The sequence below is a fragment of the Trachurus japonicus genome, chromosome 11, assembly GCF_045865225.1.
Source record: "Trachurus japonicus isolate A0001 chromosome 11, Traja_1.0".
Taxonomy (NCBI): Eukaryota; Metazoa; Chordata; class Actinopteri; order Carangiformes; family Carangidae; genus Trachurus; species Trachurus japonicus.
In genome coordinates this window covers 33,455,557-33,482,892 of record NC_140917.1, presented here as the reverse complement: position 1 = coordinate 33,482,892, position 27,336 = coordinate 33,455,557, and the positions used below count along the sequence as shown (strand labels likewise).

General features: G+C 47.4%; 1 protein-coding gene across 1 annotated transcript in view; it reads right to left on the bottom strand.

Moving 5' to 3' along the window:
- Nucleotides 1-27,336, bottom strand: part of arid1ab (AT-rich interactive domain 1Ab) — a 60,278-nt gene that overhangs the window by 9,297 nt on the left and 23,645 nt on the right. Inside the window, exons 2-8 of the mRNA XM_085792331.1 lie at nt 25,513-25,734; nt 21,848-22,747; nt 20,455-20,571; nt 3,996-4,236; nt 2,182-2,271; nt 1,615-1,785; nt 827-1,130 (exon numbers count right to left, since the gene is read on the bottom strand). Coding sequence (XP_085648457.1) covers nt 827-1,130; nt 1,615-1,785; nt 2,182-2,271; nt 3,996-4,236; nt 20,455-20,571; nt 21,848-22,747; nt 25,513-25,734 — 2,045 coding nt within the window. The remainder of the gene's footprint in view (nt 1-826; nt 1,131-1,614; nt 1,786-2,181; nt 2,272-3,995; nt 4,237-20,454; nt 20,572-21,847; nt 22,748-25,512; nt 25,735-27,336) is intronic.

Below are 27,336 nucleotides of genomic sequence, written 5' to 3'. Positions count from 1 at the left end.
ACGCCTCGCTGTTTGATTCTGTAACAAATCCATGTTTTTTTTTTTTTTTTGTCTCGTGTTCTCTGGGTTCAGATTATTTCTGCAGGAAACATCAATTTACTTTACATGATTCGAGCACTCGCCACACGGGTGTCTCTCTGTGGGCTGAGCTGGCATAATCACTGGGGGAAGGATGTGATTCACTGATCTCAGAGACCATCTCCTGCTCTCTCATCCTCTCCCTCTTCTCTTTTTCTTTCTCTCTCACTCTCTCACACAGACACATTTGGTCGACTGCCATCTACTCCGCGGCACACACTCGCTCACCAAAACACACAATGCAACACAACGGCTTGCACGTGGGAAGTAGCAATCATTTTTCATGGTCACATTAACTAACAATGCATCTGTGCATGTACACACACACACAGCTAAAAAGAATCTTTCCAGTCTCTGGAGTCCGGACACAATCAGTCGTACTGACTCTCCACAGCCGAGGACTCACTAACCATGTTTCCATCCACACGATTAAGCAATATGGAATTCAAAATGTCTCATGGAAACAGTAAAATCCAATTTAATGTCATGAATATCGATAAAAAGTTAATACGGTCGATCTCATCGGATTTTCTCTTGATCGATACAAAGTTTATGTGACAAATGCTGATGGAAATGCGGATAAATGTGTGTTACGATCATGTTTTATGTCAATTCAGTTCGATTTAAAGGTCTTAGATGGAAACGCACTTGAACCAGCTTCATTCGCATTTAAATTTTTATGGATCTTGAGATGATTCGATCGACAAGTGGATGGCGACATGGTTGCCAAGGCCGATCCGACACCCACCTGTTGTGTATGGAGTTAGTGGGTCCGTGGTGCATGGTGGGGCCGCTGTCCTTCCTGTTCATGCCTGGAGGGGGACACATCCCGGCGCCCATCTGCGGCGGCATGGCCCCCATGTTGGAGGCCATGCCGGGCCCGTAGGGGGGGCGGGCGCCCATCTGGCCCGGGCCTATCCTGCCGGGCGCCATGTTCCCGTACGGAGCGCCGCTGGCCTGGCCGGGCATGGGGTTCATGGTGCCGCCCATGCTGGGGCCGCTGGGGTAGTTGGCGTTGGGCATCCCTGTGTAGCCGGGTTGCCGGGGGTAACCTGAAAGGGGGTCAGGACAGATATTTAGCTCTGTGGAACTCCTGCTGAGTTTTTTTTAATTGCATTTTGCTTCCGAAACAGAGAAATTAGCGAAATAACTTCTAGTCGTCTCTGCAGCGACGAGATGAGGAGTCTGCAGTCGTCCTGCTCTAAATTTACCTCGGCGCTGCCTGTTCTGACAAGCAGCCTGATGAAGCAGGCTTTATCTGGCCCTCACTGTTCGCTGCTATGACTCATAGCAGAACTTCTTCAAAGCCCACAGAAACCATCTGAGACTTCAAAGTGAAGTGATATAATTTCATAAATATATGAAGTGAGAGGAAAACTTCAAAGCCTTTTCTTTTCAAAAACTGGGCTATCTATGAAACTGTGATGGTCGCAGGATGACAACTGTAAACTCATTCATAATATTTTTAGGATTTGAAAAAAAAAAAAAAAAAAAAAGTGACAGTCAACACTGTCCTCTGTCTTCTACTGCCTCTACCTTGTGGGCCATACTGGCCCCCCTGAGGCCCATAGTTCCCCATCGAGTTGTTCTGGGGGTAGGGTCCCATCCCAGCATGCATCTGGCCTCCCGAAGACTGGCGTGGAGATAAGGCGGAGCCAGGTTGTCCAGGGGACCCGTATGGAGGCATCTGCGGGTTACGCATGTACACTGGAGAGGACGGGAGGAGGATGGATTTAGATTCATTTGTAAAAAAAAAAAATAGAAATAAAAATAAATCCAACCCTAACCCACTTAAAGAAAACCTACATCTGCTTCAACACAACATTACATAACACGTCACCTATGTTAACAACCTAGATCTTTACTCCCTCACAGACACGGCGGCGCAGCGTCTGTCTCTTACCCTCCCTGGACCTGGCAGCCAGACTGCTCTTATTTAAAGATTTCGCCTGGAGGAGAGTTTACAGGAGGGAGGAGTGTGTACAAACTCAAACAATCACGCTCAAAGGGCTGCTGAGGATGTGGCACACATTTTTTTGCTCGACGCTGAGCGGACAAGGAGCTGGGGGGGGGGGGTTCTTTCTGTCCCTCTGCAACACTCACCCCTGTCCTGGCCCATGGCTGACTGGTTCATGGAAGAGTGCATTAGGCCGTCCGACTGGACGCTGGGGGGCCGGGGAGGCATCTGATTACCTGTGGGACGGAAACAACACAGGATCTCAGTTATTTAAATACTTTAAAATCATTTGTTCACCTGTCCTGTCTGAAATCCTGTCAATCACATGACGACACGCCAATCAGATCAAAGCAAAACAAAAAAAAGAACAGTTATCAGCTGATCAGAGGAGCTCTCTCTCTCTCTCAGAGTTGTAGTTGCCTCTGTAACTTGTGTTTGGATGGTTTACGAGCATCATGTTAGCAGAAACTTAACGTTCCCATCTGGCGACTCGCTTCATGAATTACAAATATGATCCACTGTATTTGTGAGTGAGCTCAAGTTCTGAATTAAAACTCTAAATCTGTCTCCTGGATGTTCCACACAGCGCCAGGCTCTCCACACACTGACGGTGACACTGGTGTAAAAATATTTTGGCCGACGTGGAGTTTTTTTTAGCAGGTATCTCCCACATTGTGGCAGGTGAATCTTAAATTATTCCCTACTGTATAAAGTTAGTCACTAAATATTGAGCATTTGTTTTCCATTAGTTATTTCTGTCCTGTCATTCTGTTTACCAACACAATGCTGTCTAGTTTCATCTTATCACACTGAAAATTATAAGTAAATCATTTTTAGTTTGCATTAAAATAGATACATCCTTGGCCTTAAAATATGACTGAACCTTATCAACTTTATGAATGTAAAAAATGTATTATTACAAGTGGAATAAAAAGGTAGTTTAGACATAAACTCCAGACATGTTGCATACTGCAGATAGTATTTAAAGTACACATATACACACCGATCAGGAATAACATTATGAGCACTGACACTTCATCATGGCTCCTGATAGTGGGTGGAATATATTAGGCAGCAGGTGAACATGTTGTCCTCAAAGTTGCTCACTGATACCATGGCTACTGTTGCTCAAACTGCTGATAGAAAGCTGTCAGAACACACACTGCAGCGCAGATTGTTGTGTATTTGGCAGCTAAAGGGTCCAACACTTTACTAGGTAGGTGGAGTCTCAGACGCTTACTTCATTTAATCTGGAAAGTCAAGGACTTAGAATCGCCAACAGCTGTTTTGTCTCTGGATGTGAACAAAGCATCTGATTGCGTTAGCTGGAGCTCCCTCATTTTTACTTTACAAGAATTTGGTTACAAAAATTAGGTTCTCTATATACAGTATTCTCTATAATCAGGTTTTACTATATAATGGATCTAGGTTCTATATCAAGGTAGTGAATGTATCAAAGTGCTCAGTTGACCTGAAACCACAACACATCTTCTCATGGCTCAACACTTCACACCTTCGACAAACCTCTGTTCAGACCTTTTGGGGCCGGGTATCCAAAGGCCATAACACACAGTCCAATCTTACTCCTCCTTAATGATGATTCTTAACTGCATGTAGAAGTGATAAACTGTTACTGAGCGGCCTCAGAGCTGCCAAAACACTTCTAGTGTAAAGATGGCTTCCACCTCATGATCTTAGTCCATGAAATGGTTGATTTACTTTTATGATACGGTGTTACTTGAGTTGTCTTCTGCACAGATTAATAATGCAGATGGAGGATAAACTTGTTGGGTTGTGAACAGAGGAACACCACTCACTACAACAGAATGTTGACACTTGATGATGTGTATGTGTATGGATGCTACTGGATGTCTCACTCGCAGTGGTTCAATAAAAAAGTTCTTCACACCAAAAAAGACAACAACCTTGGACAAAGCTCAGCCTCCACTTTGTGTCTTACCTGGCACGGCAGCGGGGGACAGGGGGCCTGTGCGGGAGGGAGTGACGCTGGCGGGCGAGCCCACGGGCGACGGCGAGGGCCCGCGTATGCCCGGCAGGTGCGGCGACGTGTGCGGGGAGAAGGGCGACTGGGCGGGGTTGCTCTGCTCGCCCTGACTGCTGGACACCCCCGAAGTGCTGACGCCCGGGCTCAGGGCCCCCTCCGTACCGGTGGGCAGGTCGTCGATGGAGCCCGACAGATCCTGGGACCAGAGGAGAGAAGAAGCCACACCGTGTTAGACGAGACATCTTAAAACAAAGTTTTATTCAAGGCGGTGGTTCTCAAAGTGGGGTCCGGGGACCACCAGGGGTCCTTGAGAGGGTTAAAGGGGGTCCCCCAAATTTTTCTTGAAGTTTTACCACATTTTTTTTCCAGAAATTTCTCTAAATCTTTCCAAGACTTCACACCATTGGCCCTGATTTGAACGTACACTGACTAAAAAAATGTAATGTTATTCAGTTTCAGAACAAATATTTGTGTATTTCTGGTGTTCGTTTCAAAATGTTGTCCAATGGGGGGGGTCCGTGGTCTAATTTGTGTCAGTTTAGGGGTCTTTGATCTAAAAAAAAGTTTGTGATACACTGATTTATGGCACCGTTTCAAAAAGTTGGTAGTGAGATTTAAAAAAATTCAGACAAGTGAATCCTCTGCAGCGCTCTGGAAGGAAGAGGAAGCTGCAGGTACGATGGAAAGTGGGGAAATTAAGTGGAAAAACTCAATATGTGATATCATAAGCAAATCAGTTTGTGTGCATCAGTGTGTTGCTGTGTGGATGTAAATAAATCTCAGCTCGGCTCAGGCTGAAAACGCGAAAAACACTGGAGAAGACGAGTCACTGCATTTGGATAAAATGTGAATCCCACTGGAGAGAGGAGCGTGAGAGCGTTTTGTTCTCAGAGTCGCATCAAAGTTAAATGAAGTCGGATCAAGTGGGAGGGAAATCCACACGGCCACCGGCGCGTTGCAGCCGTCTGTACCTCCGACGGGGCGTGTCTGTTACCATGTTCACATACAATGCCTCCTGTTTTTAGAAATACTCCACATCACTGCCATCATGCTGATGATAATGATCCGTCTTGGCGGGGATGAGGCTCACAGAGAGAAAGAAGAGAGAGAGAGAGAGAGGGAGGGGGGGGAAGAAAAAAAAATATTTGAAGCAAGTCATCTTGGGAGGCAGTTGAAATAATTGGTGCTGGGCACAGGCTCCGATGCCATGTGGTGTTGTTATTGAGCCTGGCTGGCTGCGACACAAAGACGGAGCCAGGCAGGAAGGCAGCCGGCGATGATGATTATGTTTGTGGGAAGGTGAATGTTTACACACTGGCCGCTCACGTGGAGCCCATGTGCTCGCTCAGAAATGCAAGCTCATCTGCCAGTCACATCGGAGGAGGGAAAAAAAATGGGAGGGAGGAGGAGGAGGAGGAGGGAAAAAAAAAAAGCACTCATTGGAAGGTGGCCAACTATTCCCATAGAAATCTCACACTCGCAGACTGGCTGCAGCCCCGAAGCTGGCGGTTTTTTGCACTTGAAACGGCGCCCGTTGCTATTTTTGGGACGTGACCTGATGGAGGAACCCCAGAGGGAGTGACAGGAGGAGAACGCTGATTCAGAATCCCCCCCCCCTCCTCCTCCTCCCTCCTCACACACACACACGCACCCCCCACCCTGTTCCCTCTGCCCTCCCTGCATCTCTTCCTCTTACGTCGGCGGCTGCGCACACACACACAAACATACACACTTGGGCCTTTTTTTGACCGACACGGGAGGTGTTGGAATCTGCTCACACACGCCCCCTTTATGTTTGAGTATCGCTTAAGTGTCTCATTGGCTGACGCCCAATTAATGCTCAGCGATGTGGCGACGGTACGGAGCCACGCTGTGTGAGGATGTGATAGGGAGCGAGGAGATGTTACCGCTGTGGAGCCGAGAGCACAGATCAAACAGCATGACATTCCTTGCTTAAACAACCATGGCGGGATCTTTTTTTTTTTTTTTTTCCCCAGCAGCAAGCCCTGTCAGCTGACCTGCACCCCCCCCACCACCCCTCTCCAGTCTTCTCAAACCGGCACCACCCCGCCTCCTCTCCGATATCACAAGACCGGTCATCTGACGACGGGGCCCTGATGGCCGGCTCATTAACGGACGCACTCACAGCCTCAGAATCTGGACTCGGAAACAAAAAGAACCTTTCCCAGCCCCCCCCCTCCCCTCCCCTCCTCCCGCAACACGGTGCAAAAAAAAAAAAGAAAAGAGTTCAGGTCAGAGGTCAGTTCCTGGAGTTGACTCTCAGCGGGAGGTCACCGTGGACGGCTGCACAACACACACACACACACTTGAGTCATGAGATGAGAGAAGAAGCCTGGATCCGTCCTGATGAAAAGCAACCACCTTTTAACAGCGGGGCACCATGGGGAGGGGGGGTGGGGGGGGGCGCTTAGTCTGAATGAATACAAATTTTACAACGAATTAGCGGAATGAGAGATGGGCTAACGCAGCATGTGTTCAAATCTGCAATCTTCATGTCTACTTTTGTTTTTCTTTGATGGGACCATTCCTGATCTTAGTCTGCGTGGCTTTATTGTCATAACGACAAACAGGCAGAGCTGCTATTCAGAACCAGAACCAGAACCAGAACCAGAACCAGAACCAGCCTTGTCACTTAAGGTGAAAACTCTTTTCAGTTCCGTACGAGCACAGTAAATAATCATTGATTATATATTAGTGAGTATTTATCTGCTGTGACCTCAGCACATGCAGATGAATCAATGATTTGTTTCATTTAACATTTGCTGATCGATCGAAGTAGAATTTCATACTATATCGTCGCACTTCTGTTGCTTTTACCTCTACAGCTGCAAACTCCATTTCCCATGAGGCAAAAGGACAGGAGACGGAGTTGATGACACAATGACGACACAATGTGTGAGAAAAGCCCTGCACCCTTTCACCACACTGTGACATCATAATATATAAACGGAAGACGTCTTCATTCTTCTACAAAGACTTCAAACAGGCTTGAATAATATCATTTTTTTTTTTTGGGGGGGGGGGTGATTGGCAATATTATATAATTATATTCTTTATACATATATTATATATATATATATTAATCTGCAAATGGTGATGAGCTGACAGACAAATGAATTTCCCTTTGGGGATTAATAAAGTAAATGGTATTTGTATTTGTATTCTTACATTGTCCTTGGTCCAACAGGAGCAGCTGCTCATGTGAACACTACAGATTGGGGCCACAGTCAGTTGGTAGTGTGACAGAGTGAGTGTTCATGTAATTCAGTGGCTCTCAAAAGTAGAGTCTGGAGACCCCCAAGGTCCTGGAGAGGGGGGGTGGGTGGGGTGGGGGTTGCTGGCAAAAAGAGGAAACTGACATAATGACAAAATGTCACTATTATGCTCATTGTTTTTTTTTGTATTTCTTTTGTACAATAAAAGATCTGGGAGCAGAAGATGTTAGCAGATGGGTTCTGTGGTTTCATTTGTCAGTTCAGGGTCGTTGATGTGGGAGAGAGGCCGCGCTGATTCAACCAGCTACACAAGGTGATTGAGTGTTGAGCTAGACGACAGAACTGGAGAAGTGTCTGAACTGACTTGGATGATATATAAACTCCTATTGACCAGGAAGCTGTTTACACAATAGGTAACATTTCATAATAAGTAAACACTATACTGATTTTATGCATGTATAATGCATGAATACTCATTAGAAAGTAGTTTTTAAATACAGTCAGTGCTTATCAATGATGAGTAAAACATTTTTAACTGTATTTATAAACTACATACTAATGAGTATTCATGTGTTATAAATGATGAATTCAGTATTTATTAATACTTAATAGTGTGTACTTATTATAAAGTCACCCACTAATATCAAATAGGAGGCAGTCGTACAATTCAACATTTAAGTTCAGTGACAAAACTATTCCTCAGAGGGTTTTAATGATGTTAAATCAGATGGTTGATGGTTACTATGACTACAGCGCAGAATAACTCAAACCTACAAAGACTGTATTCAAGATATAGGAAAATCTTCACGTGTGCAGCGCGGAGGGCCAGTGCTTTAACATTCTGCAAAAACCTGACAGCGGACAGCTCTCATCCCTGGACAGGCTGAAGAATTGTACACACACACACACACACACACACACACACACACACACATATATATGCACGCACACACACACACACACTCAGATACACAAGCTCCTACCTACTCCCACTCTGCAGTCATTGATTTTTCCCAGCTCAATACTGCACAGCACCAGCCTGTTCTGCTGACTGCACAAGCCGGACAGCGAGAGGAGAGGAGAGGAGAGGAGAGGAAGGAGGGGGAGGATGAGGAGGAGGAGATGGGAAGGGGTGTGTGTGTGTGTGTGTGTGTGTGTGTGTGCGTGTGTGTGTGAGGCTCTGCTTCTCAACCTGCTCATTATGAGAAGGCAAATGATGAAGGAAAGGACGTGGATGAGGCTTGAGGAGGAGTTGAGGTGACTGACTTATAGAGAGTGTGTATGTGTGTGAGAGGGAGGAAGGGGAGGGGAGGGGGGAGGGGAGTTATGAGCTGGGGAGGGAGGCTACAACAGTGAGTTGTTGTATCCTGACAAATGTAACAGTTGATAACATGTTAAAAAAAAAAACACTGTTTCCCAGTCGGTGCAGGGAGTGGAAGAAGCAGCCGTGTGGTGGAGAGGAGGAGAGAGCTGCTGCAGCTCTTTCTGTGGAGGCTTCTCTCTATGGCAGCCATTTTGTGTCTTTTTTTTCCCCAGCACTGCCTAACATGGAACTTCAGAGCTGCAGAGCTGCACAACCGCCTCCGTCGCGTTTCGGAAGGAAAGGCAAGATTCGCCGGATGAAAATTGACTTTTTATTTTTAAATAATAATAATACTAATACGTAAACTGTTCCCGTCGCATGCAAATGAGCACTCTGATGCAATTATTGTTGAGGAAGGTGGAAGATGGCAGACCGGTCTCAACTCTTTGCACATATTCCCATATCCTCCACTGCTCCTCTCAGAGTGCCTGTGCTGTCTCTGAGTCATCTGCTCTGCTCTGCTCTCCGCCGTCCTAATGTATTCCATTTGCAGATTACTTCACTGAATCAATCAAGCCTGACCAGAGCCATTAGTCTGCCAAGCCAGCCGATTTCTTTTCTTTTTTTTCCTTCTTTTCTTTTTTTTGTAGGTTATGAGAAACAGAGAGAGGAGGAGGAGGAGGAGGCAGCGTAGCAGCACTGAGATAATGAAACATATCTGGAATGTGTGACCCTGGCCAGTAGTGTAACTAGATCTGGTGGTGGTAAGGAGGGAGACGAGGGGATGGGGGGGCGTGTGTGTGGGGGGGCAGAGTTCATCCCTCAGTCACACACTCTCCCTGACCCAACTCTTCTCCTGTCATCCTCAGACCTCGGGCCTGGCAGCCTTCCTCCTTTCTCAGGCCTCCAGATGCTCAACACAATATACAGGAGGAGGAGGAGGAGGAGGGAGGGGGGGGGGAGAAAAAGAAAGAAAGAATGAAAAAAAAAAAGCTTACTCACTCCAGACTTGTGCGCTCGCACATCCTCTGTGGTGAGGTGATAGCTGAAGAGAGAGTAAAAGAAGAGGAAGAGGAGGAGGGGGGAGGAGGTTGGGGAGATGGAAGAGAGAGGAGAGGGGAAAAAAAAAAAAAAACTGGCTGCATCTCAAGGGCTGCCATGGTTACTGTGATCCACGTGGTTGACACATTAGAGCCAACACAGTCCCTCCCCCCTGTTGCTGCCATCCCTCTCTCTCTCTCTCTGAGCCTGGCAGGGTCACGGTGCAGTCAGCTACTACAAAAGAAGAAGCCCGTCATTGTTACAGGAAACGCAGACGCACCAAAGCTGTGCCGACCCCCCCCCCCACCTCCCCCACCACACCACAAACACACACACACACACAAACACCCCCCCACCCCCCTCGCTCCTGCTCCACCGTCGCCGCTGCCGCCTCCGATGCTTTAATTACACAAAGCCCCCAGGCCCTTTCTGCAGCGAGGAGGCCTGGGAGACACACACACACATGTCGCACGAGCAACACACACACACACAAGCGGCGAGTGGACAAACGCAGAAACAACAGAACCTTGAACTTCTCCCTGCCCCCCACCCCCACCCCTCCCCTCCCTGAGCGGCTGATGTTTATGTTTACATGTTGACTGCGACCTCGGCGAGGAGACGGCTCCACCGATTATGATGAGGGTGAAGTGGGCTTCTGAAATCTGAGAGGTGGCGGAGAGAGAGAGAGGAGGGTGGAGTGGGGGGGGGGGTCATGGGAAAAGTCACCTCATCTTTTTAAAAGCTCAAGATGAAGAGATATTTTTATTCTCCTGCGTGTGTTGTGATGGAGGAGCTTTCTCCTCTCAGGTCGCTGTGTGAAGGCTCTGACTCGACTGAGCTGAGCCCAGGAGCCAGGAGCCCCCCACCACCCCCCCCCCTCACTCACTCACACACACACACACACACACACACAGACGACAGTGGAGCTCAGGCTGAATAAAACTGGGGGCTCTCTGCTCTGTGGAAGCTCCACGCTGCGTGTTTCCCTCCTGTGACCCCGGTGCCTGCGCTGAGCCACGAGTCCACCACACCGACGTCGGCGTTCGATCGACACCTCGGGCCGCCCGCCTCGCCGGACTCTAGGCCTAACTCCTAACCCCCCGGAAGGGCTTGGAGAGAGGCAGCTCTGGCCCCCAGCACCAGGTTTGCAGGGCTGAGCTCAACCATAAGGGGGCACTCCCATCCCACTATGAGGGAAGAAGTGGAGAAAGGAGGAGAAGCAGAGCAGAGCAGAGAAGAGCAGGCCCCTGCCTCATACAGCAGCAGCAGCAGCAGCCATTACAGGCTCCACATGCAGCACAGGCTGAGGAGAAACTCTCCACAGTCAGGACCCCCCCACCCGCTCCACGCCGCCTCAGCTAGTGGGAGAATGGCGTTGAAATCAACGCATCGAGAGTTCTGTTGTTAAGGTTGTGTAAAAAATTTTGAAGGCAAACATCTCAGGTGGACGGTGTGTGACCCCCCCCCCCCACTGGGAGCAGATATCTCCTCGCCACAGACACAGTGTCTACTACGGTGGCAGACGACGAGCCAGCTCCGGCTCCCCAGAGATCAGCGTCACACCGCTGCTTTATCACCGCCGGCCACGTGGGACACATAATGACTGGGACTGGAAAAGTAGGAGATGAAAAGGTGACCCAGCAAAAAAGAAAAAAAAATTGAAGAGAAAGAGTCTGGGTCTTGGTTAAAGGCTTAAAAATACAATTCATCTGATCAATGCTGCTCTGCTTCAGGCCCTCTGTCTAAAACATATAAATACAAGGTAAAGTATGATGAATATCTATCAATAAGTGGGGAGTTCTTTTTTAAACGCACCACATTTGCCTAATTGAGCTTCTCTGTGGGGGTAACACACAAAAAAAAAGAGGGGTGGGTGTGTGTGTGTGAGGCACACAAACACTGCAGTCTGTGTGTAGCTAGCACAGAGTAGATGCAGGGGAAGGGAGAAGGGGTGAGGGGGGGTGGGGGGGTGGGGGTCTGATTGCTGTGAATAATGGGGAGATGGTGTGTGCGTGGGGGGGCCCTTTTGTAGAGATCACAATAGTAGCGGGGAGTCCCAGGGCAGCGCACAGATGCCCGAGTGAGGCAGGCAGCTGCCCAGCCCGAGGTGAGGGGTGCTGGGATACAACAGGCCGAAAGGGGGCTGGAGGGGCTTTGGGAGAGGCGAGGAGGAGGGGGAGGAGGTGTGGGGGGGGCTCCAGACCCCTACAGCCAGTCTGCCTAGCTTTCCAGAGCAGCAACGCCCCTCCCCTCCCACTGTCACACAAGCAGCGCGTCTAGAGGGCGCTGCCGGAGCCGCGCAGAGAGAGCAGCACAGGATTTAACTGAGGCGGGGGGGCGGGGGGTTGGAAAAATTATATAGAGGTTATTTCATGGAGTGAGAGTTAATTTCATTGTGAGGGTCAGTTTCATCCATCCAGGCTCAGCAGCTTGTTGCAGCGAGAGCAGAGAGAGGGAGAGAGAGAGAGAGCAGAGGACAGACAGTGCTGCAGTCAGCCACAGTCTTTGTGCTGCAAAACTAGCTCAGCCCAGCAGAAATGGAGGCTGAGGGGAGGGGCATGGGAGAGTGTGTGTGCGAGTGTGAGAGAGAGTGTGTGTGTGTGTGTGAGTGAGCGGAGAGCAAAAGGGAGAGGGAGAGTGTTCTGTGTGTGTGTGTGTGTGTGTGTGTGTGTGTGTGTGTGTGTGTGTGCGCAAGAGAGAGAGAGAGCTCACAAGAGCAAAACAGAGCTCAGGGTTTTTTTTTCTTTTTTTGCAGGATGAGAAACAATTCACTGAAGCAAATGCAAAATAACACACTTTGTCAGCAGATTGAATTTTCTGAAGTACATTAATTAAAAATCACATAGAGGAAAGAAAAAGGGGTGAGACTGAGAGGGAGCAGGGGAGAGAAACAGACAGGCTGGGAGGAGGGAGGGAGGGAGGGAGGGAGGGGGGAGTGAGAGCGAACGAGCAAGAGAGAGGCGCCCTGGAATCTGAATAAGACATGCTCGCACAGGAAGCAAGGGCCCCAGAATAGCAACAGGAAACTGGCCCCGGACTCTGAATGCTGTCAGTGGCGGAGCTTCGCAAAACAAGGCTGCGCTGCACAGCGTTATGAAAGCTGATTTACTGAGAGAAGAGAGAGAGACCGAGGAGGGGGGAGAGGAGGAGGAGGAGGAGGTGGGGAGGGGGAGGGCGCAGGCGAGGGAGAGAGAAAAGCGAGAATTTAAAACAGAAAGAGGAACGAGAGAGAGGCGCAGAGTGGAAAAATATTTTTCTATTACATATACATGTGAACAGAGAGAAAGAAAGAGGAAAAAATGCAGCAAAAAACAAAACAGAATGTGTAATATAGAAAAAGGCAGGGAGGAGGGGGGGTTGGGCTGGGTAGGAGAGGAAAAAAAAAAAAAAGGGGGCCGGCCTTGTCAGGCTGATTGCTCCAGAGCTATGTCGCAAAAACAAGCTTAGCTTGCCGCAGGAGCGCAGAGCAGGGCTGGGCTGAGCCGAGCAGGGGACGGGGGGACGGGGAGCAGGAAGGGGGGACTCGGTTGATCAAGACTGGAAGATCCCTCCGTTCCAGATCAGGAGGCTTGGCACATAACATTAAAGGTCATTAAGGGGGAGGAGGAGGGGAGTTGGGGGTGGGGGGGGTCTGCTGTTGTGAAGTGGGTGGTCTTTGAGCTTTTGCAAATGCACCGGACTAGTCTGAATTCTTGCGAGGGTGGGGTCGTGACGAGGCCGTGATCTAGTGAGAAATTAGAAGGTGGGAAGACCAGACTAATAGGACCAGACTAGGACTGGATTGGGACCAGATGAGAGCAAAGCCAGGACCAGATGAGGACCAGATTAGGACCCCCATGAGACGATCCATCAAAGCAGAACCACCAACAGATCACAACAACAAAAGCCTGCTGATTAAAGAAAGGCCCCTCCACAATAAAAGCCCCTCAAACCTGCTACACATGACTTGTGGTGAAAGCCTGTGAGATCTACGTAGCGTCTTCTCCATTACACCTTTGCTAATAGGAAAATGTGAACCCCTGACACAAATCAAGTCGGAAGAGAAAAATCCTCAGCTCTTCCCTGAAGATAAAAACCCGCTCCCGATGAAGCCTCTCTTTCAAGGAAGGAGAGAGGAGCGGGAGGACGGAAGGGGAAAGAAAAAACAAACTCGCGCGTCGAGTGCGTGACCAACATGTGACCTTCCTCTCGAGTCTGGAGCACATTCAGACAACATCAGAAAAAAAGAGGAGCGCCGCGGCCGGTGGGCGGTCCTGAGTGGGATTAGCACCCACATCGGAGAAAGGGTGTACAAAAGACCTGGGAGAGGGCAAGAGATTTAAAAAAAAAAAAAAGAGAGAGAGAGAGAAGGGGGCAAAGTAGGAGGGAGGGGAGGAGGTTAGCGGTGGTCTGATAGTCACTCTGGTTCCCAGGGGTTGACATGCAGAGGAAGTGTCACTTCCAGGGAGCATGAAAGCCTGACGATGGCTGTGGCTGTGCTTTACTTCCTCTGGTGGAGGTGGGGCTCTGTGCCTGGGCCCACTCTCATACCAACAGCAGCATCACCCAACCGTTCAGAACAAACACTGGCTTCAATCAAACTTTCACACTAGGTGGGTTTACATGGAGCCCAGTATTATTAGATTAGAATCGGTTTAGATGTCCAAACCAAATGAAAATGCTCCATGTAAACAGCTCAATCAGAATAAATAAGCCCAACGTCTTTAGAACTGAACCTCCATGACACTGTCACACTGTTGTAAACATTATACAAAAATATATTTCCTGACTTTAAAGGTCCAGTGTGTAAAAATTGGCAAGGTTTATTGGCTAAATCTAAATCAGGGTTCCTACGGCTTAAGCCAAGTTAAATTTAAGACTTTTAAAGACTTTTTTAAAGCCACTTGAAATTAAATTTAAGACCGACTTCATAATAAACACAAATGCAGAAAAAAAACACCACATCATTTCATAGGGTTAGGGACAATTTTACCCACTTTCCTATGTGATCCAAGGTAAAGTGACTGCTACATGAACATTGGATTGTGTCTCTTTCCAGCTGTCCTTTCAAAATAAATACATAAAAAGTCCAGAAAAACAAAAACACTGACTCGGGGGCTGGTGGCTGTGAGGGTAATTTAGCGTTGACGGCCGCCACTAACTTCTCTATGTCGGAATGTTACCAATTATTTTGAGATTTGAGACTAATTACAACCATAAAATACCACTTACCATGTGTTAACATTTTTAAGACTTTTGAAAAATTGATTTAAGACATTTTAATGCCAATTAAGGCCTTGTTTTTAGATTAATGAATTCAATGCCTTTTAAGACTTTTTAAGGATCCGTAAGAACCCTGTGAACATACTACCCATGAATATACGTATAAGTGTATAATCGCTATAAATCGCCTTATAATTCAATTTTTAATTTTATATATACTTACAGCAAGGGTCTTGCTTTAGAGAATATCGCCATCTTGCATAAATAAACCAACAAAGAAGAAGGCGGAGGGAAAATGGTTAAAATCTTCACCTCATCGCTCCATGCTCCTGAAATACTCCCAGTCGTCTCAGTCGTGGTAAACAAGTTTTTTTGTCCTCGGAGGCCACCGTCACTTTGCTGACGGGAGAGGTGAGTGTCAGCGAGCACTGCAAACTAAAATCTGAACGCTGGATGTCACGGTTCCCCCCCTATTTTACACACTGGACCTTTAATAGAGCTAACTGGAGGTTTTGCTCTTGCTACATAGCTGGAGTTAGCATTAGGGATGCAACGCTCCGATAGTAAGATCAGATTCGGCCCAGATATTGACTTAATAGCTAGATCGGGTATCGAATATATTCAAATATATATCAAATCTATTCACTTCAGTTCTGTTTGTGACGTGTGTGCTACAGTTTCAAAATTTGCACACGCAGCATGCTGGTAGACAGCAAACACAGAGCAATAATGTTTTATGAAGTAAGGAAAGTAATGTCTAAATCACACCTGATGACTTCACTGTCTTCCACTTGGCAAGATGTACAGTTTATCAATTCACCAGTGGTATCGGGATGGTATCGGCCAATACGCTACGCCCAAGTATCGGTGTCTGCATTGGGTCTAAAAAAGCCGGAACGGTGCGTCCCTACTTAGCATTAGCAGCTGTTCACTTACCAACCTAGAAGAAATGGTGCGAGTACAGCATCAAATTTATTTTCCTCTCAAATGTATTTATTTACCCTCAATAGTTAAAGGTAGGGGAGGAGATCTCTTTCTGGAGCATTTTTGCTTGAAATCCTCTCCCCACCTCCTGATTGCAACCAATTAATTAAATGCTTTTTAACAAAAATGAAAAATGTCAGTCACCTGTGGAACACACAAGTCTGTAAAAACACCATCCAATCATTTTGAACGCCACAAACAAATTCACTGGATCGTGATGCGTCTATCAAGCTGCCATAAACCCCTCCCTCCCCCCTCTGAGTGTACCTAGATAAAATAATACAGAAAATACGACACCAGAGCCATGCTCATGCTAGCCTGCTAGATCCAACGAGACAGTTGCAGCGATGTTATGGCAGAAAATAACAAGCGTTGTGCGTTCCTGCGCAGAGAGAAGTCTGAAGAAAGGGGCGTGGACTTGTGAATTGTGTTATTTTCAACATGTAGCTGTTTCCCTATGATGATCTACTCTACCTTCAACACCAACATTTATTGCTAGCTCTAAAGGGCCATTTAGAAACTCGTCTTGTAAACTCAACTATAACAAATCAGCGCCTGCTCCCCCTTGGCAAGAAACCATATTCAGGAGAGCTTACTTATAGCCCTCGGTGATCCTGGATTTTCCCATGATGCAGCTGCTCATGTGCCTCCTACTAGTTTCACACCTGAAAAACCGTCGGCCTCCAGCTGGAGCCCAGATAGACCTGATGACATCAGTGTATTACCGGCTTCATTCTTCAGACTTTGTAAAGCTGTGATGTAGTCGGCTGGAGTTCATGAGTGCCCCTTTAAGGTGGTTATTCATTATAGGCTAAGTCAATAATGTGACGCTTCTGACGGGGGGGGGGATACAAAAGTGTCCTCTCTCTCTCCCTCCTCCTCACTCTTGATTCACTTCCTTTCCTAGAAATGACTGGAGTGTTATTCAATGAAGCTTTATTGAATTGAGAGTTATTAGGTCACAGGAATATTTCGAGACCACAAAGATTAGCACTCTACAGTTGTGTTACTTTCAATACTACGTTCATTGTTAAGTTGCTGGAGATAGGCATTTACTACGGGCCCACGGTTTCACAAGTGTGAAGACAACAACAGCACTGGGGGAGCTGACATTGTGAGAAACACTCAACAGTTAAACTGTGTGCGAGTGTGTCCTGGAGCCAGGGTGAAAACAAACCAGGAACAAGTTCAACCTGCTCAGCTAGTTCCACTATCGCTGCCTGGGCTTTTTTTCCCCTTCTTTTTCCCGCCCTCCCTCCTCCTCCCTCCTCCTGCAGCTCTTATCCAAGGGCCCTTTTCTCAAGCTGACTGTTGCTTTCCTACCTGCGCCTTCCAGCGGGCGCCGAGCCTCCTCTACTCCTTTTATTCCCACCTCAACGGCAGCCTCAACAGACGCTGGGGTTTGTAGCACCTGGCTCCAACAGACCCATCTGTACTCTGGATGAGGGGGATGTCTGGCTGGCTCCCTGCAAATGAAACTAAAGTAGCTAAACGGTGCTTACCCCTCAGCTGCTTGTTGGCTCTCAATTCAAACATGTTCTGAGGCAGATTAAAACTAATCACTGCAGGTTCCTTACAAAAATGCACAATACATTTTCTATCAACTTAAACCTGCAGATCTGTAACTACTAAATTTGAAAATGTCCTTTTTTTTTGCTCAAAAAGTGAGTTCATTTAACTTTTCTTCAACTAGTTTAGAACCAAAGAGATGAGTAACTGCATCTGTTGTGTTTATCAAATCACTAATGAATGGGACATGAAAAATAATTCCTTACTTGCTAATGGAATAGTTTGGGTGTTGAAAGTTGAAGTGGTGCACAGCCTTTATTAGCATTTTTTGTTCAACTCACCAACGGTCAATACAATTGTCTAATTTCAGGACTAATATAATTCTTTTTTTTTTTAAATATCACTTTTTTATGCAATATCTTTTTTTCCCTGTCCAACAAAAACAAACCTTTCAAATACTTTGATGTTCAACTCTATTCTTAAACCAAACAGCAATGCTATCACGCTGTCTAACCAAGTGGTCTTTTCTATTTCCCTCTTTTGTATCTAAGAAAAGGGAAACAAGACTGAAGTGTAATGTAACACATTTTATGCACCGCTGGAGAAAATCCCATATAGAGTCAGACCATCACTTGCAAATAGGATGCCATATTTGGCTAAGGAAATAGCCGCATGTAGCTTCCCCACTTCTGATACTGGAAAAGTGTGACAAGGCATGCAGGAACCGTGATGCTAGAATGGATGGAGGTTATGAAATAAATGTATAAATACATTTAGAAAAAGCTTTTCCTCCTGTATGCTCCTTGTGACGCATGTGTGAACACTATATTTGTTTATTCTAAGTCTGTATTTGTTACCTTGTCTCAGTCTCAGTAGTTTCACATATTATTTGTGTATTTGGGGATAAGACTGCAGGCAGGCATTCAGGGCCAACCTCTGACATTTCTGACTTAGAACAGTAGTAGAAATGTTTCCTGCTTTCTTCTGAATCTGTGGCAGAGTTTGTGTCAGGTCAGTCAGGATTTAAAAAAAAATAACAACAGCTTCATATCCAGGCAAAACAAATACAAATGTCACATCTACTCATCACACCTGTAACAGTCCACTCAGCTGTTTTGACTCCGGCTGCCAGGGTTATTACTGCCTGTTAGCATGGGCTAATCTGTACACACAGAGTTGTACGCTCTCCACAGAGATGCTGGGGGGAAAGAGGAGGAGGAGGAGGAGGAGGAGGAGGAGGAGGGGAAGAGAGAATGGAGGGGGAATCAGTTCATCGCCACCTCTGCCAGATTAATGGCTTTCGCAGCCAATCACACGGCAGCGATAGGGAATCCCCGAGAAGTTGGAGGAGAGAGGGGAAAAAAAAAAAAGAAATAAATAAAAATAGCCCTGGCCCCGGCCCGCTCGGCCAATGGCTGAGCCCACTGAGGGTTGTATAAATAAATAAGAGAAATAAATAAAAGAGGAGGGAAACACATCCTGAGGGCATCCCCTACTGGCATAGACAGCACTCATCCCCCCCCCCCCCCCCTCCCTCCTCCTCCCTCCCTCCCTCTCAGCATCTCCCACTCCAACCAATCACTCACACTATTTGAAGTTATTTGCTTGCTCTCCCTCAATCCTGCGCCCCCCCCCAACCCTCATCACCCCCCCCGCCCCCCTCCCCTCGCCGCCGACTCCACTCTCTCACTTTCATTCTCTCTCATTAATGATCTCATTTCTCACTCTCCTTCCCTGAGGCCCAGAATGAGGTTAGCTCTGCAGTCTGACCTATAAACACTGCCATGGAAACTGCAACGTGTAACAGCGAGACACCTCTTTAACAGGGAGGATGGGGGGTGGGGGAGAGGGGTTCTCTCACCTTTATCTTAGCCAGAGGGCTATCAGATGCCAGATTTACTTCACTTTCAACAACCTTTTCCCTGGCAGAGTTTTTTTTTTTACAAGTCAGTAGAAACCTGCACTGCTTGCATATTGTACTCCGTGGCATCAGCTTGTGTACCGTGTCCATGTTGAAGTCAGAGGGTCTAAATTAGAACCATGACGGAGAGGATGCAGTCACCTCTCCCTGTAATATTTACATGACTTCAGCCACAATCTTAGTTATTATTACTGTGTCATTCAATTTTGAGAAACCGGTCAAATATTATCACTAAAATGAAAAATGTCAGACTGGTGTGTGTTACACGAGTCTCTCTGACTGTCAGTGATTTCGCAAGCACGTAAACAAAACAAATACACTGGTGACTGAAGTCCAAGTGTTGCCTATTGATTCTACTCTAGTAAAACAAGACGTATGCACAGCGGTTTAAGCTGTGAGGAAGCAGGAATCATTACAATGGAGTGGACACATGGACGAAGCTGAAACCAAGTGTCTGGTTGTGGATCGAGGGCACAGTCGCCCCCATGAATCGGAACATTTACCTCCTATTTTTCTAACACTAGAAAACGAACGACGTTGTTTGCTTCATTAATGTTTTCAAAGTGAGTTTTCTGTCAGACTAGCTGGATCTGGAGCTGGTTCTGTGGACAGGTGTGCGTTCACGCCTCCTCCTCCGGTGGAGTTGAATTTAGAGTGGCGTGAGTCACCAATGACTCAGGTTACTTTCACAGCGACCGTTTTAGTCTGAATCCACGAGCGGCTTTGTCTGAATATTCACCGCATTCGACCGATTTGTCGAACCTGGGTGCAGATGACGAAGGCGCATGCGGCGGCGAGATCTGTTCTGACCGCAGGTACCGTCCGCGTTCGGAGAAACGTACGGCTGCACGAGCGAGCCTATCATCTACTGTTCAGTGCAGCTGTCAATATTTTGACTATTATGAGTCCGAGTCCAAGTTAAACCCCCCTATTCGCTTTAAATGAGATGTCATTAGCGTGTCTTTGAAAAGCGTCGCTAATTCCTGCTGGTTCTGGCCACAGCGGCACAGAGAGCCATCCCACAATACTGGACTGACTCCGGTCATTAGATTAGAAACCAGGCAGACATCTCTGCTTGTGAATGTGTCTGCTTTAGTCGGTACTTTTGACCGTTGCGCGAGGAGCATAAAATATATATTATTAGGTGGATCCATGCAGGTGGTGGGTTCCTGTGGTTAAAAGCCTGGTACAATAAATGCAAGATGACTGGGGGCTCACCGGCAGACTGGAGGGCCGGGCCTGCATGCTGTCCTCTTGACTGCTCTTGCTGGAGGTCATGGGCTGGTTGGAGGGAGGGGCGCTGGACTGGGAGCTGAAGGAGTCCTGGGAGAGTTCCTGATCACAGGGACAAGGACAGACGAGACCATCATTTTCCGTCCGAGCGCCTTGTTACGGATTATTGGCATGTGCTGCAAATCAGCCGCTGACACACTGATACAAATAACTGATCTCCACTGGGCTGAATAAATGTAAATACATTTACGTAATTTATGTGACAAAAAAAAGAAAAGAAAGAAAGGGCGCCAAGCAATGAGGAACTGTGATGTGAATATCTACGCTGTGGCGTCTCTCTCAGCGCAGGAGAGAGCTACCCAGGAATGTTTCACTGCCAGGTATTATAGGAGTAGTTACATTCTCTGTTTTAAATCCTTATAATTTAATTATGCGTTTAAAAGACAGGAGCCTCCTTCATTAAGTAATTAACATCAAACCAAACGGCTTCACTGTGGAGCAGCTGCATCAACAGTAGGGCTGCGGTTATTTTAATTATCGATTAATCTGTTGATTATTCAAACTCGATTAGTTGTTTGGTCAATAAAATGTTAAAGGGATAGTTCAACATTCTGGTAAATTGGCCCATTGCCATAACCACTACAGTTTTAGGAGTAGGTTCGTAACCTTTAATTGTCGGTGCAAGCTATTTTTAGAACGGCGGAGCAGAGTCGTGAGCTGCTCAGAGCTATGGAGGCTAATGGGATATTTTGGTTTCCCTCAACAAACTCATCAAATACACAATCCAACAACTCCAAAACGCTCTCATGGACAGGTTGTGACCTGCACATTCACCACGCTATGAGATAATAACGTAACGTTACGAGACAAAGTTGTTTTTGATGCAAATGCAGAGACTGTTTGCCAAAAAACTGCCCCCGACGGGATCAGCGGTTTTGCATGAATTTACCTCGAAAACAACTCTGTTTCGTAACGTTCCGTTATTATCTCATAGCGTGGTGAATGTGCAGGCCACAACTTGCCAATTTGCCAAAATGTTGAACTATCCCTTTAAAAAATGTTGAAAAATGTCAATCAGTGTTTCCCAAATCAAGATTGAAGATGACTTCTTCAAATGTCTTGTTTTGTCCACAAACCAACAGATACTCATAAAGGAACAAAGAAATCAGAAATATTCCGAAATCAGAGAATCTGGACTTTTTTGGAAAAAAGACTACCCAAACCAATTATTCGATTATCAAAATAGTTGATGAATAATTTCATAATCGGTTATTGTGCGATTAATCGATTAATTGTTGCAGCTCTAATGAACAGTGTGTGGCAGGTGGAAAGGTATGTACCGTATGTCGACACTATAGAGGTGTGTTGGTGGTGTTACCTGTGGAGGGGGTGGGAACCTTTGATATGGTGACTGTTGCTGTTGTTGTTGTTGTTGCTGTTGTTGTTGTTGTTGCTGTTGTTGTTGCTGTTGCTGCTGCTGTTGTTGTTGTTGTTGTTGTTGTTGTTGTTGTTGTTGCTGCTGCTGTTGTTGCTGCTGCGGGGGCGTCTGAGAATAAGGTGAGGGCTGACCCTGCTGCCCATGACCTGGAGGCTGCTGGGCCTGGGGGGGCGGACCTCCTGGCTGTTGCTGTTGTTGCAGTGGTGGTTGTTGTTGTTGTGGTTGTGGTTGTGGTGGTTGTTGTTGTTGTTGTGGTTGTGGTTGTGGCTGTGGTTGTGGGGGCCCTTGCTGCTGCTGCTGTGAGGCCTGCTGCGGTGGCGGCTGCCCCGGTCCAGTGGGCTGGGGGTAGCCGGGCTGGCCCTGAGGGCCCTGCTGACTTTGTGGACCGGGACCCTGCGGCTGCGTCTGCTGCTGCTGCGGCGGCTGTTGTTGTTGTTGTTGTTGTTGTTGTGGCTGCTGCTGCTGCTGCGGAGGGACGTACGGCGGCTGTCCTGGCTGGGACTGCGAGGGCTGGCTGTAGGGAGGCTGACCCGGAGGGGGCCCGTGGGGGCCGTGGGGACCTTGCGGACCTTGGGATTGTTGGTAGGGGGGTCCTGGCTGCCCGTGCTGGCCGGGAGGCTGCGATGGGTGGCCCTGCTGGGGGTAGGGGGCTCCGGAGGCGCTCTGTGGGTACGGTGGCTGCTGCTGCTGCTGCTGCTGCTGCTGTGGCGGCTGCTGCTGCGGCTGTGGCTGCTGCTGCTGCGGCTGCTGGCCGGGATGAGGCGGGGGGCCGTGCTGACCGTAGTAGCCCTGGCTCTGCTGGCCGTAGCCGCCCGGACCCTGCTGCCCGTATGAGGACATCTAGAAAACGGATCAAGGAGAGAGTCAGGGACAATGGTTACAGGAGTAAATATCAGCGCCTCCTTCTGCTGAGCTGTGATTTCACTACAGGTTTACTACGCTGAGCCCCTCAGTGGAATATCAGTCACTACCTGAAGACAGCCTGTGCTCTGACAGGATTCTTTCTAAAGCTGTAAAAAAAAATATATAAAAATAACTCAATATCCAAAGTAACCTCTTTGATTTCCCCCCTCTATTCATTCTCAGTGGAGTAATCACAGCATCTCTTCATCTTACTCACAGATTAAAAAAAGGGAGAAGACAACTGTTCTCTGTGTGTGTAAGAGAGAGGAGCGCGTTCCTCGATATAAACTGATCAGTCAAAGCGCTGAAGAAAAGCCTATCTAAGTGTTGGAATTCAGCCGTGTATCGTTTTAAATTACAGGCATGAAAATAAAAAAAAAATTGAGTTTTGACTTCATCTCCTTGAACTCCAATATGAGGCTTTTCATATTCCAGCCCGATCCCGCGCGCGCCGAAAGCCTTTCAATACGTCGTTTTCGTTTCATTACCCTGAAGAAGCGCGGAAAAAGGAGAAAGCACTGACCTTGTGAGGAAACATAGTAATAAAAAAAAGGAGAGGAGAAAAAAAAAAGCCACGTGTTGTTTTGGGAGGGTGCTCAGCTACTCGGGAATTCAAAAGAAAATACAAGATAGTGAAGAATTGCCCACACATTTAAAACAACATGAAGTGGCTGTATTGTATCTGTCCGACAAAGGGAGGGAAGCCGTTTTCTTCTCTGTAGGGCACTTATCGAGTTCACGGTCAGACACCAGGCAAGCCAGTATGAGATAATCACATCACACAATGGGCACAAGACCACAGACAGCGGACGCAGAAGAAAAGGCTTCACTCTACGGGATTCCCTGCATGCATTTCTATGTTAAGACGGACTGCCTGGCTGAGAGAGTTCAAGAAGGGGCTTATTCCTAGCGACGAGTAAGTAGCTACGGCAAACTGGATGTTTGCCGTTTTCAATTGGACAACGCTGTCAGAGTGGGCTGCCCACTGCGCCGGGAGACGGGACTCGAATTTCCCTCAACTTTTTTTGCTTTTCGAGCATGAAAATACACCAGACAGAGAAAAATGGATGAAGTGCTCTCAGCGAGTCTGCTCCCACAAGAGCTTTTTTTTTTTCTTCTTCCAGTCCATTTGAGGTTTCAGGTGAAAAAGGATGCTAAATTTCAGCCTGTGTGGATCTCCATTAACGTTGCTGGTCACCTACGACCCGTGGTAAACACTCATGTCTTGGGCAAAAGCTTCAGACGGAGTCGGTTTTGCTGCTTTCTACCCGAGTCCTAGAGGAGAACGTGTCCAGAGCAAGACTTCGACGGGCAATTTCACCTTTCTCTGGGATCTGAACCTGAAACTCAAACCTAGCGTGTGACGTTCGATGAGACGACTCCCAAGAAGTCGCTAAATGCTGCCATTCCTGTCATAGTGAATCACTTAGGAAATAAACACTCTAGTGCCTCATCTAACAGGAATGTAAAAAAAAACGTATTAACTTGTGGCCCTGACATCAAGCCTTGACTACGTACCACAGAAACCCACAATGCCCCCTTATGAAGGCAAGGAGGTCTTTTATTTTGAAAACCGGTGATCAAACTAGTTGTGTTTAGAGAACACCGAGTGCCACTCTGTCCTCCCGACCTAAACAGTGCTTTATTATCTGAGGTTGAATCCTCACGACATTAGGCAGAGACTTTTTATTGTTTTATTTCAACACTAAGGTTGATTTTATTTTTTGAATATATTCACCTTAGCCAACACAGAGAGGTAGCCCTGGTTAAACATTGGAATTTAATTCAACCTGTACTGACAACACCCACATCTTTCCACATAAATGTCTTTAGTGGACTTTCTACTTAACATTAGGAAACACATATTTGCTCGCGGACAGTTAGCAACGATTTAGGACTTTGCATCTTCTGATCATCCTGTTGAAATCAGAGACCCCGTTCACACCTGGCGTTAACATGTGTTTTCAGTGATCAGATTAGCAGTCGGATAGAGCTGGACCACATGAAAGTACAGGTGTAAACGCACCCAAGGCACTCTGAGGACAGATTGTGATCCGATCGGCTAGGGATCGCATCCTGACCACACTGAACACAAGTACAAACAGTAATGTGTCCTGTATCCACATTAAGGGACGTCAGTCTTCTCCCCAAATCAGATTTGAATTTCTGTGCTATGCTTCTTATGTTAAATATTTTTATAATGTTTTTTATTTTTTAGCTCATTATATACACCTATACCAGCTAATTATTACGTTCCGTGTCCACTAAAGGGCATTCCATCTAAATCTGTTATGTAACATTTGTAACACTCGCTGTCAATATAAAACTTCAAGAAGGGAAATCTAAACATTACAGGTAGTGGTGTAACGGATCACAGTTGACCCGTGCTGATTGCTTTCCATGGGTCGATCGATCGATAAAAAACGTTAATTTGCGGCGTTGCGGAAGGCACACGTTCCAACGTCAGTTTCCACCTTTGAATGTTTTCTTTTTTTTTTTATAATTATGAATTCTGTTCAAATAGCGAAGTTGGTTCTGACAGCCCTAATGCACATAGAACCACAAGGATGGAAACACTTCTATTTATTTCATTTTTTCATTTTTAATTGATCCACGCAAATATATGATTGGATCTCAACGTGGACACTGGAGACACATGTTAATGCCAGGTGGAACCGGGGTGAGAGTCAGTGATAACTCACCTGCTGTCCATACTGCATGCCGCCCATAGTGCCGGGTGTTCGGCCCTGGATTCCCATCGGATACCTCTGAGGCCCGGGAGGTCCGTAAGCCTGGCCGGGGTAGGAGCCTCCCTGCTGGGGCCCGGGCCCTGTGGGGGGCCCTTGTTGCTGCTGGGAGTAAGGGTTGGGTCCTCCATACGGCTGTCCCCGCATCTTCCCCACCTGGTCCATCGGGCTAGGAGGCTATACATGACACAGACATAGAGACGCAGCGTTATCAATGAGCTGAGGAAAGCTAAGGGGAGGGGGGGGGGGGTCGAGGTCAAACATCAGCCGGAGTTGTTTTGGAGCCGTTAGAAGCATTAGTCAGTACCGACACAAACGATGACTCCTCCTTCGCGATGTGTCGTGCGAGCATCATCTCATAAACCAGTCACAGTATAATCAAGCAAATATAGAACAAAAAGCAGGAGGGGGAGGGAAAAAAAACAGTAGTGGATTTACTTTCCTACTAGAAAGGGAAAAAATTGGCCATGAATGAATGAATGAGCCCACTATATCCGCCAGGAGCGTTTCCCTGCCCAGGAGATCATTGTGCCAGTGGGTGGATACTGTTACTGCGGAGACGTCGGGGAGGGTTTCTATGAAAATAAGCTTAAGGAAGTGGAAGTGTCTGCGGTGCCTGGACCTGGGCCCACCCCTCAGCTGGAGCCACGTCAGGACGGAGGCCGGGGGGTGGTGGTGGTGGGAGGAGGAGGAGGGGAGGGGAGGGCTGACCTTGGCCAGGGAGATCCACATGGCCTGGGCAGGCAATGTTACTGGGCCAGACTTTCTCTGGCTGGAAGACAGAGGAGGGTGTGTGTGTGTGGGGGGGGGTTCATAATGAGGTAGCTTCGCCTGTCAACAGCTGGAGCCAAGGTCATAAAGTGTCCGATGCTGCATCAGAGATGAACTCGGTGGAATCCCCCCAAAAACAACACTGCTCCAGAGCAATAAAATAATAAAATAAACACAATTAAAATATGGAATTCAATTAGAGATAATGAACTGGTCCAGAAAAAAAAAAAACAGTCTGTGTGTGTGGGTATCCCACTGGTTGGCACAATCCGAATGCCATCAACTCATGCCACCGCTGTCAGCCCCCGTTTGTTCCCATCAAACCCCCCCCCCCCCCCACACACACACACACACACACACACAACCGCCGCTGCGTCTCAAAGTTACGCGCCACAATGGAGTCTTTGAAGTAGCAACACCTCCTGGCCTGCTGACCTCGGGCAGCAGACACAAAGCTTTCATTGCTTCCCACGGTTATTAATCTGTGTGTGTGTATGTGTACGTGTATGTGTGTGTGTGTGTGTGTGTTTTTTTTTCCTCCCCCAAAAACCTCTTTTCCTTGGTTAAGGGAGACAACCACCGGTTCTATTTATAGCCAGCGAGACGGAGAGGGCAGTCTGCCGAAAATGTAACAGGTCCCAGCTGCACTGCTGTTTGAACCTGGGCCAGGCCCTGCTCTTCCTGGGCTTTAATAAAGCAGCAGGCTTTGGCACTCTATGAATGACAGTGGTGCAGTGAGAGGAGGGGGGTGGGGGGGTGGGAGGGGGGGCTCAGCGGTAGGCTGGTGTGTGTGAAAATATATGTGTGTGTATGTGTTGGTGGGGGAAGACTGTAGGTGTCGGAGGGGTGGAGGGAGGGGGTGTGTGTGGATCAACAGGCTGTCAGGACGGTCAACCTTATCCAAGATAACATATTCCACTCCGGGTTTTCCCTCCTGCCCCCCCACCACCCCTCCACCCCTCCACCCCCGAGGCCACACACTCCTGAGCTCCTCCAGGTTCAGGAGAG